Below are 19,807 nucleotides of genomic sequence, written 5' to 3' on the forward strand. Positions count from 1 at the left end.
GTGTCACACGGAGCCCTAGATTCACAGCGTGTCACACCAGGGGGACTCAGCCGGGACTCTGTTCTGTGGGCTACTTACTTTGGGGCTTTCATAGGAGAGCAGCAGTTCTGACACAGGGACTTTGAGAAGACGGGCCAGCAGTCCCTTCACCTTCTGAATTGTCATGGAGTCTGTCAAAGAAAAACACCCTCAGTTCTCTCAAATGACACGTGTCAATCTAGCTCGTGTGACAAGACCACAGTCGCAACGACTCGCGGTATCCGTTTCCCCGTGGACATCATTAGGGAAAGTCTCACCGGCCCCACGCACCCCGAGAGCCGGTTCCACACCGCCGACCCGACACGTGGGGAGCTGAGCTAGGGTTTGACCTAAGTGCCCTTTGACAGTGGGATTCCAGTTCAGGTGGCGAACATTTCCTCCGTCTGAATAAACCAGAAATCCCGTTCTCTGCACAGAGGAGTAAATCTGAGTAAAATCATTTACTTTCTAAACCTCTGATGACTCGCTTACAGATGGCAGCGAGAATGCTGGCCTGGGGGCTCAGGCGTCCGGAGGCGCCTCTCCATGGCTCTGCCTCGGTTTCCTCCTCTGTGGAATGAGGCAGGGACCGGTCTGTGAGATCGTGATGGGGGACATGCCTCATGAGCAGATGCCTTGGTTTGTTCAGAAAACGCTCTGAACTTCTTTCCAAAGATGGGTTGTGGTAAATACTGGATATTTTGATGATGAGAAATATAGTTTCTTTGAAGCTTTAGCTGGAGGTACAGCAATAGTATGGTGTTCCTACAAATATCACATGTATTCAAATATTTTTCTATCAAAAATGATTTTTGTAAAGCTGTGTTTTTATGCAACTTGTGATAATAAATGTTATCTTTATTTTAGAGTAAAAACTGGCCTTGTTTATGTGTTGAATATAAACAATTGACATACTTCACATAACTTGTTCTTTTGTCTGTGAATATGTGTAGATAATCTTGTCCTTCTTACAGATTTTGGTGGACCAGGTTTCACTGTTCGGAGGGTGGTTAGTGATGGGTCGAGAGCAACGGGAAAGGACCCATTCCTAAGTCACGTCAGAAACAAACACTTTGGCCGTACTAGAATCCTAGTAAGAAATCTGCCCACCTGCACTGGGTCTACAGAAAAAGATGGCAATTTGCCCGTAATGCTCTAAATACTATTACCATTTCTAATGTCAACATAACACACAACTGTCTTAACATTGAGAAAATGTGGAGATGGTTTGTGGCTTCCTAGGCCCCCTGTGGAAGTTCAATGGGGGTCTACACTTCCAGGCTTTTCTCCGGTTGTTAGGACGGGTGGGTTTCGTGATGTCCTAACCCCACGTGCTGCTTTCTCACCCAGCCGTCCATGCAGCCGGCCAGACCCTGAAGGGCCACGGGGTCGGGACGACTCAGGATTGAATTTTTTTTACTTCAGTTTAATGAATTTCAATTTAAATGGCGACTCGTGGCAGCGATACTGCACAGTCGACCCTAGACTCCTGCGTGCTCGCTCCTGCTGCCTGACCGTGGGGCACGGAGCTGCCAGGGTTACTCGGCCCCTCCCCTTCCCCACTGGTGAGCAATCAGGTGGTGGGGGAATTTGCCATTACAAGTGCTACAAGGCAGACATTTTAAAAATGTGAATTTACTCCACTCACAAGCAAAGTATTTTATGAGAGTCGCTTAGGGCGCTACACATTTCATCTCAGAACCTCGCTGCTCCACACTTAACCCGTCCGTACCACTCTCACCATGAGGCGGGCTTCCATCTGACAAGGCACAGTACATTCGAGGGACTGTAATTCTAAGTATATTAGATCAATCTAGTTGGTTGACATAACAGTATTTTCGGGATGAAGCTAATTCCGTTCCAGTAACAGTGACGTTTAGACAGAGTTCTGGAGTCGTTCTTCCAAAGAAAACCATTTCAGTGTGTCCATTAAAAGACCGCATCTGAGAACTTTCTGCGGGGATTCCTAACTGGCAAGGAGCAGAGTGTATGTGAAGTCACAAATGTCCAAGTAATTCACACTTCAGCTCACCAAGACAGGTTTCCTATTTTACGAAGGGACAGTAAGACCTCGGGCCCAGTGAGTCTCTCTGGACCAGCGCCACAATTTGGGCACTAAACAGCGGTGGGCTCGGGAAAGGCCATGCCGCTCCGCACTCGTGCCTTTGGCTAAATAGGTCATTGTTTAACAAGACTTTCCTACACAAGCTGATACCGGTACGGGAGACTTGAGCGTTTGGGGGGAAGGACACATTGTATTTTAGATCATAAAAGGTTAGTGAAAACCTAGAAGCTCCAAATGGAGCTTCTAGATACTTTCTACCAGCTGACTCATGCCTAGGCCAGTGATTCCTAAGTGTAAGGAGACAAAAGTCCTGTTTTTCTTACCTGGCAGTTGTTTCTCTAGGACTTTCTGATCACCTTGATTAGGATATTTTATCTTCAGTGCTTGAAAGAGAAAAAGGGAAAAGACTGAGAGCTAGTGTAGTAAGGGTTCAAACTGCACACACCTGACCTGCACCTGCCCCAGGATCCAACTGTGAGACCACCGGGCCCAGATCCTAATACAGAACAGCTCTTACTGATGTTGAAAATTCCTTCTACTAATTGTTCACGGAATTAACGATTAACAACCGTTATTCACAGAATTAACAACAGAAAGCGCTGGACCAACATTCCAGTGCCTCCCCTGCTCCCGCCGACTCCTGGCCTGACCGTGTAGCCTGCATCCCCGTGTAAGAAAGTCACACATTTACAAACCACAAGTCAGCACACTTCTCACACACGCCGCCCCAGTTTCTAACAGTTGAGCTGAAAGCATGGGAACTGCCAAAACTTGTGATACAACTCAGAGATGTTCCGGAATTCATCCTTTCTTTCAAAACTGGGTTACTCCAGGTACCTCATTAAGAAAAAAGCAACCGTCCCCATCTGTGTCGGCGCCCAAAGACGCACATACAAGTGAGCGGTCTTTGAGTGTGCGCTTCTTACTTAGTAGCTGGTTTTTGAGCAAAAACGGCTGTTGTGTCTTGAGTTCCCCGTCTTCGGGCGCACCGTATTCTGTGCAAGAAGCATAAACACGGATCACGATAAACCAGGCCCCTAGAAGGAAAAATACAGGCGCCCAAAGGACCCCCGTAGCCTTTTCCTTCCGGGAGCAGCTGCTCCGCTCACCTGGGACCTGTCCCCTTCACTAGGCTACTTGTTCGTTTATTTGCAGGCGGACAGCCATGGCCAGCCACCGCGTCCAGGCAGCGCCCCCCCCACCCCCCCGCGCCTCAAAGAACCCCGGGACCAGATGGGACACAACTCAAGGGACACCTTCAGGTGTCAGCCAGATGGCGCCATGCCAGGCTGGGTGCCCGGGCCCAGTCCCCGCCTGGAAAAGCAGCGTCAAGAGGCAGCGGCGGGAGGGCAGGCGTCGCCTGCGCGGACTCATGCCGGACCCACCCGGGCCTGCGTTTCTCTCAAGGCCGCCCGAGAGGCCGTTTGTCTCCCCTCAGGGCCTTCTCAGCAGCCACACGGAGCCCGACCCGCGCGGCTGCGGGACAGAAGCTCCCTTCCCCCGCCCGCCCCCAGGTGATTCGGGCTCCCGAAGCGGCGGGAAACCGGGCAGCTCCGGGCCGCGATCGGAAAGCGCCCCCCCCAGGCGGCGTCGCGTCCTCACGGCCAGCGCCCCGGCCGGAGCGCAATGCGGCGACCGGCACCGGGAAACGGGTTTGAGAAAGAACGTCCCGGACACGTGACATCTGGAGTGACGACGAAGTCAAAACGGGGAGGACGGCAGGGACAGAGTCGCCAAGTGGGGGCTTCGGGGCCTGAGGACCCAGGCGGGGAAGGTAAGGAAGCCCCGGGCGGGGGCGGGGAGGGCCGGGGGTGGGGGCGCCCTCGAGCCGCGCGGAGGGGACCGGACACGCTGGTCACCACTGCCCGGGGAGCTTCAGCAACACGGGGGCCCGGCTTCGACCTTAACACGCTCCGCGCGTGCGAGGTCCGCAGGCTCGGCCGGGGCCGCCGCTGCTCCTGCCCCCCCGCAAGGAGGGGTCCCCCGCTCTCCCGCGGCGCGAAGCAGGGGGGGCGGTGAACTCGGGCAGACGGGAGGGGCTTCCACCGCAGGGCTGCCCCCGCCCCAGCGCCCCGATGCCGATCTCGCCCTTCCAGGAGGCCTCGGACTCCCCACGCTCCCTCTGCGGAGCGGGGCTGCGGACTCTGCCCTGAAGAGGCCGGTTCGAGTCTGGCTCCTGGGCTTGCGGACGCGGCCCCAGCATCGCACCGAGGCCCGCTGGGAGGACCCCACCACGCCCCGAAGAAAAGCAGGGCCACCGAGGGTCCCCTCCGACGCCCCGCGGCTGGGGCCGCGGGGGCGGAGCGGGAGGGCAGCGGCCGCAAACGTACTGAGGCACAGCGACTGGTACCGGGGATGCGCGGCGAGGAACTCCGCGTGAGGCCGGTTCCGCTCGGGGTCCTGGTGGCCGCCCGCCGCCTTCCACTCGTTGCCGAACGCCTTCCGGTAATCGAGCTCGGCGCCGCGCCTCTCCTCCGGCGGGATCTGCGGGACAAACGCGGGCTGTGCTTTGTGCCCTGCCCTGCCGCTCGCTGAGGGACGGTCGTCACACGGAGAGCGACGGGGCGTCTCTTCTTACCGTCCCTTACAACAGGGACAGGATTCAGGAGCTGACAGCGCAAGGAGAGAACTTCGTCCTACATTTTCCTCACGAGAGTGTCCACAGCCGGCGACCGCCCGAGGGGGCAGCCCCGCCCCGGCCCGGAGCACACTGTTCCCGGAGGGCGGCCCAGGGGCAGCAAGGCCCTGCCCCCGCAATTTCTTGAGGGCAGCGGCTGAGAAGAGGAGGACAAGCTCTCTGGCTCTTCCTCCTGTAATCCCCCCAAGACAAAGGAACAAACCCCTGACACGCCCGGCCCCTTCTCAAGGCCGCCAAGCAACAGGCTTCTCCAGGACGCCACCTCCTGAGGAGCCCAGAAGAGGCATCATGCTTCAGGCGCGGGACGATTCTGATCATGTGTTTCCTGTTCCAAGAGGCAGCAGATCCTGAAACCAGCACTCACCTCGCATTTGTTCAGGGTCTTCAACTGACCGATTTTGGCGATGATGAGCCCACGCGTGGTATGTGCTGCTTTGTTCTCTCCCGTCAGGGGGTTTCTGCTGCAGGACAGAGCGTGCAGACTCCGTAACTTATCCAGCTCATTGATAAACGACCACTGAAACCCAGCAAAAGAGAATATGTGAAAATAAACATGTTTCAGGCTCATTTCTTGGGAGTACCTGAACTAGCAGGAGAAAAGCAAAAACCCCTCGTGCCAACCCAAGGTGCAGGATTGTCCTTATGCATGGAGCACCCACTGGGAAGACCACACACTTTTACTCTAGAACCATGTCATGTACAACGACAGTCTGCTTGCTGTGACTTAAATTAAGCTCCTAATGCTTTAGGGTTTTCTGAGGGGAAGCATTTCTCTTTCAATTTAAAATATTTCTTACTATGTCAAAATGAAAAGCTTCTGCACAGCGAAGGAAACCAGCAACAAATCTAAAAGGCAACCTACAGAATAGGACAAGATATTTGCAAATAACACATCCAATAAAGAGTATCTAAAATGTAAAAGGAACTTAGCAATCGCAACACCCAAAGGACAAATAATTCAATGAAAAATGGGCAGAAGACATACACAGACACTTCTCCAAAGAAGACATCCAAATGGCCAACACATGAAAAGATGCTCAATATCACTCAATATCAGGGAAATGCAAGTCAAAACTACAATGAGAGATCACCTCACACCTGTCAGAATGGCTAAAATCAACAACACAAGAAACAACAGGTGCTGGCGAAGATGTGGAGAAAAGGGCCCCCCCCCCCGCCGCCCCTGCACACTGGTGGTGGGAATGCAAACTGGTGCAGCCACTATGGAAAATCATATGGAGGTTCCTCAAGAAGTTAAAAACAGAACTACCCTATGATCCAGTAATCGCACCACTGGGTCTTTACCCAAAAAATACAAAACACTAACTTTGGGATACATGCAATCTTATGTTTACAGCAGCATTATTTACAACAGCCAAACCACAGAAGAAGCCCAAGTGCCCACTGACTGATGACTGAAGATGTACGTATATATAATGGAATATTACTCAGCCATTAAAAAAAAAAAGAATGAAATCTTGCCATTTGCAACAACATGGATGGAGCTGGAGGGTATTATGCTAAGCATAGTAAGTCAGTCAGAGAAAGACAAGTATCGTATGATCTCACTCATGGAATTTAAGAAACAAAACAAACAAAAGAGAGAGACAAACAAACAAACAAAAAAAAGACTCTTAACTATAGAGCCCAAACTGATGGTCACCAGAGGGGAGGTGAATGGGAGATGGGGGAAAGAGAGTGTAGACTAAAGTGTATTTAGCTTGATGAGACCTGAGTAATGTGTGGAAGGGTGGGGTCACTATACACCTAAAACTAATACAACACTGCATGTTAACTATAGTGCAAGTAAAATTAACTTTATAAAGCATATTTTTAAAATGAAGTAAATATTTTGTAATGGAAGGAACTGACGAACTTCTCCTGAGAGCGTAAACGAGGGCTCATGAGGTACATACATTCCACAGAAGCCCTTACTTGTGAGATCTGATTGTCATTCACGACGAGGTACTGCAAGGAAGGAAACATGGAAGTCTTATGCCCTAGAGAAAAAAGGAGAACGAAGTTACACAGGAGAAGTGAAAGAAGGAGCTTAAGTATGAGGTACTGGGCAGGGGAGGGGAGCTAATGATCTCACATACCAGTTCCAGCATCTGGAAAACGTATAGAAGAAAGTCCAATGTCAGAAAGGATGAGTTGTTCTAATCTGAAATTTAAAATGTTAAATTTGATTATAAAGCGCAGTAGAAAATGCTACAGTCTATCAACCAGACTGCATCTGTAATATTTCCCCCACACCCTAGGTTCTCATGCCACATGAAACGCTGAGAAACAGTGCAGTATGGGGCATACGGAGTGGACTCTAGAACGTGCTCTGAGGGTTCTACAGTCGCCTACCGGTTCCTGGTGCCCGCGGCTGTGCTACGTGCTCATGGGTCTCAGAGAGGAAAGAGACATGGTCTAACTTCCCAAAAGGCAATGAATGAAGACTTTGGACATCAGCACGAGGGCCAAATTATTCATTCTTCAGTCACCTAGTGCAGATGTAGACTAAAGTGTATGCGGTTTGCAGGGACATGGTCCGCATAAATGCAAATAAAAATGTCCCAAAGGGACTTCCTCAGTTTGTGAATGCCATCATCATCATCACATTTCCACCGAGAAAGCAAAGACAGGATGTGATCCATTTACTAACCATTTCTAAGCACTACTGCAAGCAGCACTGAAGAAGCAAATTACCTGGGCAGATAGGCTATTAGAAACAGCTGATTTTCATCAATTAATTGATTAGAGGAAAGGTCTAATAACTTGACTGTCTGCAGGACATCAGCCGGCCTGTATGGAAATTAAAAACAGTTCAACGTGAATTTCATCTCTTAATTGTTTTTGAAGATACAGCTTTAAAGTATAGTGTAAAGGAAAGGGAGGGGCGGGAGGCAGGTGGACAGCACCACACCAGGGAAACACAGGGCCCTGATGGTGATGGAAACGTTCTCTGTCTGGACTGGACCGATGTCAGGACCCTGCCTGTGATATGGAACTGCAGCTCTGCAAGATGTTACCGAGGGCGTGGATCTGGCTCATGGGTACAGGGGATCTCTGGGTAGTCTTTCTGGTAACTGCATGGGAATCTCAAAATATCTCAAAATAAAAAGTATAATTTGAAAACACCTAGGTGGCTAGGTGTCTTCAAACACCTAGGTCACCTGGTGGCTCAGTCGGTTGAGTGTCCGACTCTTGGTTTTGGCTCAAGTCATAACCTCAGGGTCATGAGATCGAGCCCCGAATGGGGCTGTGTGTGCCTCTCCCTCTGTTCCTCCCCCACTCACTTGCTCTCCCTCCCTCCCTCTCGCTCTCCCTCCCTCCCTAATAAACAAAATATTTTAAAACAAAAATAAAAACACCTGCAGTTGTCTGTATAGAAAATAGTTCCATACAGTAAAATCTCATTAACTTGAATCTGTTCAATGAGAATTTGTTGTAAATTTGCCCGTGTTTAGTTTTAATAATAATTTAATGATAGTCAACAAAAGAGAAAGACAACATGTTTACTTAAGGAGAACAAACTTTTATATATGCTCTGCTACATCAACCTTCTGCAGATAATGCTACCTAAAACGCATTATTTGAAAAAAAGATTAAAATGCATTATTTGATCCTTATAAAGCATTTCCTACAGAACCTCCATTTAGAAACAGAAATTAAATATATTTCTGTGAAACTAATAAAATTCTTGTCTTCAAATATATTTAACTTAAGGCTCTCACTCTGATGGGCTTTTCCTCAATCAGGACCAATGATCACAGGCGCCCTACTTTATAAAGAATAAGCAGGTTTCTAATTCTCACTGGCAAATCCTTTAAAAAGAAAAACCAGTGTGAGGCATCATCGAGACTGTTCATTTATTCAGACTACACGGCGAAACACGGACAGAAGTAAGCCTTTGTTACCTTTCCGAAATGAGGAGATCATTAGACTTGAGGTACAGCTCCTCAAGGACCGGCCACCCAGCGGCGCACCGGAGCACCTGGAGAGAAACAGAGTTCAGGCTGGAGCAGCCTCTCTTACATGTTTCTTCCTGTGTATTAACTACTATTATCTCCACTTTAACTCAGCTCCCTTACTGTTTTAGAAACAAAATGTCCTATGGACACTCCATCACGGACTCTAACTCGGGCCGGGAGCACTGGTGGGCCGGCGACAAAGTGTTTCGATGACATGGGAGCGTATACAGTCGGTGCTCTGGCAGCTGTGAATGCATCCTCCAGGGAGGTCTTGAACTGTACGAGGACTGCAAAGTGGATGTGCAGACATGCACTGCGCACACTCTTAGCACGTGACATAGTTTGCTCCAGCAAAGATAGGAACTTGATGTTAAACACCGCTGCTCAGTTCCCAATGCCGAACCGGGTGTGCAAAGAATACACTCATCAGACGGCGTTTCCCAAACTATTTCTGCGTTTTTGCACTTGAACTTCACCACCATCTCTAGCACCTGAATTTCTATGTGCCCTGCCTGTTCTCAGGCTAACTCTAATCCCATGTTGGAGGAAGGAGCGCTAGGACGTACGCGCACCAGTAAAGGCAACTGGTCTCTACGGGAGGCACCTCAGTGGCATTTCAAAGACAAGGACTTTGTGGAGAAAATACGTATCTGCGAAAACAGAATATACTGGGCACATATACAGGTCACCTCTGATGGAAAACAGCAGTGCCAGATAGAAGTTCCAAATGCTACCAGGCAAAATACCCACGAGTCCACTTTAAACCCAGCTGTACACGATGAACAGTGGATTCCAGAGCTAAACTTTAAACGAGAAAAGGATGCGAGAATCTTCTGGCAGCTCTGCCTTGGAGCACATGCGGAGAAGCTCCATCAACAGCTAAGTTGAGGGCTCTTCAAGTTCGGCGTAGGTTAATTCCACCCCACTATGGAGTGCTACAGTCCAGAAAGACACCAGAACAATCCAGAAGGAGCCGAGAGAGAAAATCCCAATCCCAAAATATAAAATTTTACTTCACTGCAATGATTCTGTAACTCCTTTCAGTGAGACAGTTTAAAGAATCCTATTATTTGGATAACGGGATAATTAAAACCAAGCCACAGGTGTGCTTCCGTTCCCTCTTAAGCCAAGAATTTTAAATTTCTTATTTCTGGGTAATAAACTGGAGAAATAGGATTACCTCCGCCCATGTTATTCCTGTTCGGTTAAGGACTAAAACCTTCAGTGCAGGAAATGTTCCGGTTCGAGCTGGTGAACCCGAGGGAAAGCTGAGTTTATTCTCACTGTGTAGAAAAAGAAGTCACAATGTGTTGATCACCCACTCCCCAGGAGGCCCAAGTGAAAGTCCCTACAAGCAACAAGTTGGGATTTTTTAAAAGATTTTTATTTATTTATTTGAGAGAGAGGGAGTGAGAAAGGGCTTGAGATGAGAGAAGGTCAGAGGGAGAAGCAGACTCCCCATGGAGCTGAGAGCCCGATGGGGGACCCAGTCCCGGGATCCAGGATCATGACTTGAGCCGAAGGCAGTCGCTCAACCAAGCGACCCAGGCGCCCAACAACTTGGGATTTAATAGCAGGCATTTGGTTTGTTTTGACCTTAAAGTGAAATTAATTAAAAGCCAAGGGAGTCCAGGCTACCTCATTTTTAGTATCTGCGATGCACGACTTTTTGGTACTGACATCCACAGATGTTCTGGAGCTTAAGCCTCAGGCATTCATAAGGTCAGTGTCCAGCTTCGCAAGGCAGAGTCTGGACACCACAAAATCCAGCGCCCTCTCAACTGCCCTACTGATATAGGCTGCCCCGGGGGCTACAGTCCCGCTCCTCCAGGGTCTCGAAACCACTCTCTAGCTATCAGGATGGATAAAATCAGTCACTGCCTTCGTGGTGCTCTCTTGTGGTGCTGGTCTCAGACAGTGCTCAATCCTGACAACGACAATGAGTCACTGTGGAAGAAGGTACCATGAAAACACACGAGCCCCTATTTCCAGAAGAGGAGATGCCAGGGGTCAGAGGACACCCTCCGCCCTCTCTGGAGCACCACTGATTCAGGCCTGACTCTCCTCGCTCACTGAACCGCCTGAGCCAGGTCCCAGCCACCTGTCCACCCCAGGCTGGCTCGAGGACTTTCATGTTTTCCACCTGGCTGAGCCCTCGGGGAATCAGGTTCTAAGGCTGAAACTAACCAAGCGGTGGAAGAGGCCCGGAAGATGGGGCCATTAGTGAAACACGCAGCTTGGTGGACAATCCTTATCAGAACAGAAGGAGACAGCATTCCAACGAAATTGCTCATTCCTACAGCAATCAAGTGCCAGAAGCTTCGGAACAAATAAGCACTCTTCACAGCCCCTCTCCTGCTCCCCAGTTAAATACTGACTCCCCCAGAAGGCCCATCCTTCATGGGTAGCCTCACAAGAGACACCAAGATCTCCCACTTGACGGGCCAACCCTCCCTCAGTCAACCAAAAGACTTCCCCTCCCATCCCCCAGAAAAGGGGCGCCTAGCTAGCTCAGTCAATAGAGCATGAAACTCTTCTTATCCTGAGGTTGAGACTCTGAGTCCCTCGTTGGGGGGAAAGCTTAAATATAAATAAGTAATAAGTAACTGGTGGTCCAGTTAAGTGTCACACGTTGTGATGAACACTGGGTGTTACACGCAACTAAGGAAGCGCTGCACACACGCCGCATCAAAAACTGATGACGGGGCGCCTGGGCGGCTCAGTGGGTTAAAGCCTCTGCCTTCGGCTTGGGTCATGATCCCAGGGTCCTGGGATCAAGCCCCGTATCAGGCTCTCTGCCCGGCAGGGAGCCTGCTTCCTCCTCTCTCTCTCTCTCTGCCTGCCTCTCTGCTTACTTGTGATCTCTGTCAAATAAATAAAATCTTAAAAAAACAAAAAACAAAAAACTGATGATGTACTATATGTTGGCTAATGGAACAATTTAAAAATTAAAATTTTAAAAATAAACTGATTTTTTAAAAAGTGTCTGACTCATTTTCGGCTCGGATCATCAACTCAGGGTCACGGGATCGAGTCCCGAGTTGCACTCCACGCTGGGCATAGAGCCTGCTTAAGACTATCCCTCCCCCAACTCACGGGCACTCAAAACAAAACAAAATTAAAAAGGTCTAGTTTAAAAAAGAAGAAGAAGAAGAAGAAATTAAGCTTAAATTCCACTGAGCTGTGTTTCCCTCTCTCCCACAGAGATGCCATGAGGGAATGAGGACACGTTGGGGTTTTCATAACAGGGGACAAATGGACACCCATGAGCTCATACCTGAGATTAAGAACTTCCAGATGTTTCAGCTGATCAGCAATATCTAGGACTTCATCCCACGAGGACAACAGGTTTCTTGACAAATCTACTTTTCTGATATCTCAAAGCACCCATTAAGGAAGAGTAAGATGGAAAGAGTCACACAAAACAGAATAGTCGTCACTTCTGAATTCCGGAGCAGGGATCTTTACCTTCTCACGTTACACCCTCCACGCTGCCTGAAATGTTTTCAGGAGCACATGCTACTTTCACCTTTGTAAGTCACCCACTCTTCGCTGAGAGACGAAAACATTCACTGTCAGACGCTGCAAATTTGAGACTAACCTCTACAATCAAGTAAGTAAGAACCAAAGGTCCTAACCAAGGTGAAACCATTCTAGCAATATCCAACAAAAAGAGTGAAAAAAAAAAAAAAAAAAAGAACAACAATGGTGGTGAGTTCGCTTTATGCCTCCAGCGGCTGCCTCATAGCCACGTGTCATTCTCCTGTGGGGCCTCACGCTGCTCCAACCCACAAGAACCCCCAAGTCCCCAGCCACACCTCCAGAACAGACCATGGGGGTTAGCGCGGACAAAGGTTCTGAAGTGCTGAGAATGATTTGGGAATTCAGAGAAGGAGAAACAAGCAGGACAGGAAAAGGCACCCAAGCTGAACATCTCAAGGGAGCACGGTGCCATCAAGAGGGGGTGCAGCTCTGAACCCCCAGGCAGAGAGACAGAGGAGAAGCTTGAGGCAGAACTGGACCTGCTGAAGGAGGGTCTTTTGCACAACTCTGCTGTGCTGGGAACCATTCATTCTTCTGTTCCACGACCGTGGGGAGGGGGCCAAGAGCAGAGCAGCGAACTCAACAGTCACAGTTGGGGAGACAGCGATAAGCATGTGCCTCTGCAGTATGCCACCTACAGACAGGCTCACAGTAGCAGCCACAGACGCAAGAGAGGGGTGTGTGGGTACGTTATATACGCTGGTCGTGGAAGACCGTCTTCTCGGAGAAGGTGCCATCTGAGCAGAGACCACAGGCAAAGAGGAATACCATCAGGGAGAAGAGCATCTGGGCAGAGAGAACAGACGAGCCGAGGCCCTGAAGTTAGAACCGGTTTAGATAAAGGGAGTGGGAGGTGCTGGAAACGAGGGCACAAAGGCCGCAGGGGCTAGGCCACACCTCAGGCCACACCTAGGCCAGGAAATCTTGGCTAGTCTCTGACTGAAATGGGAGCTTCTGGGGGGTCTGGACCTGCCTGCAACTGCTGGGCAGGGTGCTTTCATGCCTCACGGTCAGGCTCCAGCCACCTTTCATTTCCGTGATGTTGCTAGCTCTGGACCACAGGGCTGGTCAGCCAGGGCAGGGGTCCAGTAATCCTTCACTCGCTCATACTCTCCATCCCGTAGGGCAGGGTTATACACACACCTGCTGGTGATCCAGAGCACAGAGACGACCCGCCCTCTGAAATCAGCTCTAAACAAGCTGGCAGTTGTCGTGCAGTGCCCCGCACGCACACACGCACAGGCCAAGGATCTGTCGGCGGTACTTGGTTCCTGCTCGCAGGCCCAGACTCCCCTGGCGCAGAGCCAGCTGGCAAAGCAGGAAGGAGCTCATCCCCTCTCCGGAGGAGCTTCCCAGGCCCGGCAAGCTCAGGGCCTCAGCGTTCCTGCGGCCTGATGTCCCAGCAGAGGGAGTGACCTCAAACGGGGCCACTCCAAAGGGACAACTGGATTAGACACAGACAAGACTTTCACTGCAGGCGAGAATTCACTCAGCAACTGGAAGACATCGATCTCTATACCTGCAAGTATCAGCCCTCCCTTGATGATCTCACGAAACCGCATTTCTTCAAGACTCGGGATGTTCTCCACAGGAAAGAACAGCATCAGCAAGCGAGATGCTGACTCCCCAGGACCCTGCTGACAACTCTGAGCAAATAGTCGCCGTTCCCAAACCCACCTACGGGCCATATCTCCGATATGCTGAAATTAAGTCTTGAACCACCCAATTCCCAATCTTCTAAAATCACTTAGTAGCTGGCCGGGCAGATCACAGAATGTTCCAGACGCTGCCCGTGGCATTCTGCTCCTTACCCAACTACTCCATCCACAATGCTTCCACTGTCCATGGGGAAAGGGACAGCACCGGTTCAGCTTGCTGGGGCCCACAGAGGGGCTGCTCACAGGCAAAGTGACCGGGTCCCGACTGAGGGAGTCACAAAGCATGCAGTACAGGGACAGCTCAGAATAGCTGGCTAGAGACTACTGCTCATGAGCCGTCTCTTCCCCCAGAGAAAACGGATTATAAACTATCTTGGGCATAAATTATTACACAGAGATGAGGCAGGCTTAAAGAATTGAGAGAAAACCTTTGAAAGTTCGAGAAAATCTCGTTCATTTGCCAGGGGGATTTTTCATTTAAACTTATCACCTGTATTCTTAGTTGTGGACATGAAAGCAATGTAGGGTAAACACAAACCAAAAACTCTTCTAAGAGAAGGTAGAGAAAAGGATTACAAACTTTGGAAGGGCCTGTTTTGAGGGATCGTGACAAACCACGCACAGCTGCGTGAAACAGGAAGGCGGTCCAGGTGGGCTGGTGTGGGGGGCCCCGGGGTGTGGTCGAGGCCTCCGACTCCCCCTCTCTCTCCCTGTCCACACTGGATGGTCTGCACACGAGACGGCTGCCTGGGTGCTCTGTCTGTGCTTGGGGCGGAAGGCAGGTGCCAGCCACGTCTGGCCTGTGTGAGGAGCCCTATCCAGACATTTCCTTGGCTGGGGGGAGGCCCGCTGCCTCACCTGAAGGCAGAGGGATCCGGGAAGATAAATAATCTCCTATCGCGGCAACTGGCACAGGGAAGCCAGAGAGACCCTGAGGAAGAAAGTTGGGCAGAACAGGCACCGGGAAGGTTCCTGGCTGTGTCCCGCATGAGCTTCAAGTCCAAAGTCAGGTTCTCAGTGAAAAGGATACTAGGACACGCTTTGGCAATTGCTCCTTTGTCACCAGCACCATTCACGGCACAGTTCCTCAGAGAAATTTCTTGCAACTTGCTCAGCTGACTGCATGAAAAACACAGAGTTCACACGTATGGATAAACACGGACAGTCCACTGGCCCTTTAAAAAGTTAAAAAGCATTTCCTGTAAGAAGTTACCAAAAATAACCAATACCAGTACCCACCAGCCAGATTCAGAAATAACGCTTTACTAAAAAGAGAAGAAAAAGAAAGTGTTACAGACACTACAAATATAGCTGAAGTCCTTCGTGTCCCATTCCAGCATGTTCCTTCCTCCTCTGCTCCCCCACACTCGGTGTTTGTTTAAACGGAAGCACAGAATAGTCTGACTGCACGTTTCCATGTCCCTAAACAATCATAGCATTTCATCTATAATGAAACGGGATATAAATGGTATCCTAGTGTATGTATCCTCCTCCCAAGCTACTTTCCCCCAACAGTATATTGTTCAGCAGTGAGATTTAGCTACGTCAACCCATGTGCTCCAGAGCATTTGTTTCCACATCTTGGAGACCACAATTAATCTGTTTACTCCTCTGCTGACAGTTATATTATTCCCAGCAGGGCTGAAGTAAACACTGTCGTATGCTTCTCGCATTCATACGTGGAAAGTCTCTCTAGGGTGAGGAAAGCATGCATATCTTCAGCTTTACTAGATAAATCTCAGAAGCCACATTCTAAGGGCAGAGGACCTCCATTTTCTGATCACTGAAAGAGCCCGTATGGTATCTAGAACAGGGAATCCAGAGCCCCATCGCTTGAGTTCAAATCCCAAGTGCACCACTTCCTTTGGCCTGAGGGGAGTTAAAATCTCTGTACCTCAGATTCCACAGCTTTAAAATGTTGTGGTTTACACACACATATTCACAGCAGCATTACCACCATAGCCAAAGGGGCTACAGATGTCCATCGATAGATGAATGGATGAACCAAGTGTGGTACGTCCATTCAATGGAATATTACCCAGCCTTAAAAAGAAAGGAAATTCTGACATACAACACAAAGTGGGTAAACTTGAGGACATTATGACAAGGGAAAGAAGCCAATCATAAAAAGACAATACTGCGGGATTCCACTTGTGAGGTCCCTAGGGAGTCAACTTCACAGAGGGGGAAAGTAGCATGGTGGCTGTCACGGGCTGGGGGCTGCTGTTTAAGCAGGACAGAGTCTCATTTTGGGAGGGTTCTAGAGATAGACAGTGAGGACAGCTGCACAACACTGTGAATGTACTTAGCGCTACCAAACTATACACTTAAAAATGGTTAAGATGGTAAACTCTGTGTTGTGCTCTTTATAATTTTTTTAAATGCCATATTAGTATTTGTGAAATCTCAGAACACTGCCTGACATACAGAAGTTATTTTGTAAGTATTTATAAAAACAAACGAAAAACTGACCGCCTTTGGGGGAAATACTCCCATCAAAACCCCAGGCATGTGCTATTACAGTCATGAGAAACCAGGAGAAAGGCAGCAACAAAGGTCTAGGGGCTCCCAAACTGGCTCAAGTTGACAGTGCCCTTGGTGTTGCATTTTTTTCAGTGTCCCCGTAAGTCATACAGAACAAAACAAAACAAATCACACCGAATTTGCATTTAGTAAGTAGTTAGGGCCAAACAACTTAATAATTATTTGTGTCCTTCAAACTTACTGTCAATAAGTGTCAGTTGTGCCCAGCACAACTTCCCAAACCCTGGAATCAGACCGGACATCACTACGTTCATTTCTTGTTTCATGATGATTTTCAGGAGATACTCGCTTTTTATCACAGAAACACCAAAACCCCAGCTTTGCGGGGATGGGACAGCAATAAAAGGACTTGTAGGATTATCACGGAACTGAACAATCTCAAACTAATAGTTTGTTCTGTGTGCAACAGAGGCCACTGTTTCCCTCTAAAATTAAAACTATTTCACTGTGCCTGCTGAGTTGGCTGCAGGGCCCAGGGAAACCTCGCTAGAGAGTGTGGGAGCCCGGGCCTCAGCACAGACCTCACTCCGGAGCCAGAGCCATCTGCAAGAGAAGTCACACATGCTGGTTTTTATTGGTTTTTTTTTAATTCCTTTTCCGTAAGTCTTAAGGGGCACAAACTCAGAGCTGGTCAGCTGGATATTATTAAGAAGATAACATGACGGCTTCAAGGGGAGGATTCTGTCCCTCCTTAACACTGGTGACCACTATTTACCCACTCTCCAGTGTTATCCACAGCAGGTCTAACAGCTTAGTTATTGTTTCGTAAATGAGGAGACTCAGGCTTAGAAGTTGCAAAGTGTCAGAGTTAGAAGGTGGCTTAGCTAACGTCTGACCCAGCCGGACTCCAACACGGAGTCAGTTCCAAGGGAGATGCTAGCTAATTATGGAACGCCATGAGCCTCCAGTAGCTGGGTCAGGCAGCAAAAGAATTCATGAGTTACACAGTCATTCATAAGCTAGGGCAGGAAAATCGGTTTGCAATTTTCACAGAAGCCAGGGTATTCAGATTAACCAGTAAGAAAAAAATGTGCTTCTTATGGGGGTAAAAGATATTTCAATAGTTGCACTTTTTTTTTCAATAGTTGCATTTTAAATGGGAAGATGAAGGAAAGAACTCCAACCCTATAAAGCATGTAGTTCTTTAAATCCAAGTAAACCAGTAGGATAAAAAGCAAAAAATATCCATGACAGTTACCTCTTGGTGGTAGCATGAGTCACGACTTCCTTTTGTTCAATTTCTATTTTCTAAATCCTCAACAATGAGTGTAAGCTGCTTTGTAATTCACAGTCCAGTGGTTGCTTTTTAAAAAAAAAAAAATCTTTATTTCCTTGAGTTTTCCTCCTTCACATATTTTTTATTGAAAAAAATCCCTCGTAGGAAAAGTATATGGATTAGCCTACCTACACATCGGTACACAGCTCAGTGATTTTGAATAAATACGCACAGGTCACCACCATCCGGATCGAGAAACACATCCCCGGAACTCGGGAAGTCCTCTTTGTGCTTCCTCCACTCAAAATCGTCTACCCTGACTTCTCACACTATCGATCAGTTGCGCCTGGTGTTGACCTTCATGGAGACAGAATCATTCAAGGTGCACTTTCTGGCTGACTACTTTGGCTGGACGCTGTACTAATGAGATTTCACACGTACTATTGCACAGAGTGGTAGCTGCTGCTCGTGTTCACTGCCATGGAATGAGTACAGCATAACTTATTTATCCATTCTCTGTTTCTAGGTATTTGGATGGTTCCCTGAATATTTTGTTGCTATTACTAATGCTGGTCACCTATGCTAAAAAGCAGAGGCATCCAGAAACGAATTTCTTCTTCCACACGGTCTCCATATAAATTTTACATCTGGTGTAAATTTTCACAATAATGGCAAAGTAAGATATTCACAATAATGGCAAAATAAGATAGCAAATACATGGACTTCCAACAAAACCCCAGTTTAAGAGACTTTTAGAGAGAAAAGTGAAAGACGCCAAGTGGCTAGAAATGTACTCTCCACTGTGGCCACCAGGGGCCGCTACTAGGCCACCTTGTGGGGTCAGGGTCAAACACCACAGCACTGACCGTCACCTGGAAGGTTCTCACGCAGTTGTGTTTCTGTGGAACATCAGCTTCTACTCACTGTGATTCAGCCCATGAATCGGAGTGGGCAGAAGGCCTCTCTTCACAGAACCACAGTGTACAGAGTGTTTCATAATACTTTGGGTACTTCTTAAAAGCAAGAGCCCATAGTATTCTGATCCAGGTCTAGGATGGGACCCAAGATTCTGCAACTTCACAATCACCCCAGGGAAGAAAGGGTGTGCATCCAGAGATGGAAACTAACTTGGTTCTAGAGGGCCCAGCATGCCACATGGTAGGTAGCAACTTGGACCTCTGTTTCCATTTCTGACTTACCACCCAGCTAGAAATGGCACCATGAAATAGAAAAGGACCAAAATGTCAATCTTATTAGACAAGACAGCTGGTATAAATATTAATGATGGGTAATGTTTTAATTCCAATCCAGAAAAGCCCAACAACCCTATGCTAAATTAAGAATTTTAATTTCCCCCAAAGACTCAGTCCTCAGATTCCTCTGATTTCAACTGGCTGTTTGTGCAGAAAGGACAGACCAGTTTGGAGGCAAAGTTTTGAGTATCAACATATAGTCCACTGAACTTTAATCCTGAACAGCGATGAAACTGTCAAAGTCAGTTCTACCGCTATCAAGCCTACATACCTTTGCTGTTTTATAACAGAGTCAAAACCAATAGTTTCCACGGGTTTATTTCCAATTATAACAATTTGCTCTTTTCCATCTTCCTCTGGTCCATCTTCTAACACATAGCGGTTCTTAACTGCAATGAGAAAGCCCACTCCAAAATTTACTTTGTTGGGACGAATAAAGGATCCCCCTGTTGGGTGTCTGGAAAAAAAAAGAGAAATGGAACAGATAAAATATCATCAATGGGGACATTTAAATAAGAGGACACATTCAAGGGGTACATGGGTGGTTCAGTCAGTTCAGCGTCTGATTTGTTTTCGGCTCAGGTTACGGTTTCAGGGGCCCCATGATCAAGCCCTGTGTCGGGAGTCTGCCTGAGGATTCTCTCTTGTCCCTCCTCTGCCCACCCCCCTCCCCGCCACTCGCACACACACACTCTCTCCTATAAATCTTAAAAAAACAATTTTTAATGACACATTCAAAAATCCTTTATGAACTGTCAGTCTGCCACAAATGTCAAATGCCTACATTTACAAATTTGTTTATAAATACAGTAGCAAACAAAAGCAATTATACAATTTTTTTAAAGATTTTATTCTTAAGTAATCTCTAAAACCCAATGTGGGGCTTGAACCTATAACCCTGAGCTCAAGA

The 19,807-nt window shown here is 48.2% G+C and overlaps 1 protein-coding gene across 3 annotated transcripts in view; it reads right to left on the reverse strand.

Annotated features, from left to right (window-relative positions):
- Positions 1-19,807, reverse strand: part of LOC111160533 (tubulin folding cofactor E) — a 70,612-nt gene that overhangs the window by 399 nt on the left and 50,406 nt on the right. For 2 of the 3 annotated variants that reach the window (XM_022523701.1, XM_022523702.1), the window contains exons 4-13: positions 19,169-19,354; positions 14,915-15,003; positions 11,961-12,060; positions 9,864-9,966; positions 8,630-8,706; positions 7,419-7,514; positions 6,821-6,885; positions 6,657-6,721; positions 5,086-5,238; positions 3,900-4,567 (exon numbers count right to left, since the gene is read on the reverse strand). In XM_022523701.1, the coding sequence (XP_022379409.1) occupies positions 3,959-4,567; positions 5,086-5,238; positions 6,657-6,721; positions 6,821-6,885; positions 7,419-7,514; positions 8,630-8,706; positions 9,864-9,966; positions 11,961-12,060; positions 14,915-15,003; positions 19,169-19,354 (1,543 nt within the window). In that variant the 3' untranslated portion in view covers positions 3,900-3,958. Of the gene's footprint in view, positions 1-78; positions 171-2,406; positions 2,467-3,009; positions 3,079-3,899; positions 4,568-5,085; positions 5,239-6,656; positions 6,722-6,820; positions 6,886-7,418; positions 7,515-8,629; positions 8,707-9,863; positions 9,967-11,960; positions 12,061-14,914; positions 15,004-19,168; positions 19,355-19,807 lie in introns of those variants that run through there. The other variant, XM_022523703.1, reaches the window with a different exon arrangement.

Source organism: Enhydra lutris, unplaced genomic scaffold, assembly GCF_002288905.1.
Source record: "Enhydra lutris kenyoni isolate GAN:26980312 unplaced genomic scaffold, ASM228890v2 scaffoldscaffold76, whole genome shotgun sequence".
Classification (NCBI taxonomy): domain Eukaryota; kingdom Metazoa; phylum Chordata; class Mammalia; order Carnivora; family Mustelidae; genus Enhydra; species Enhydra lutris.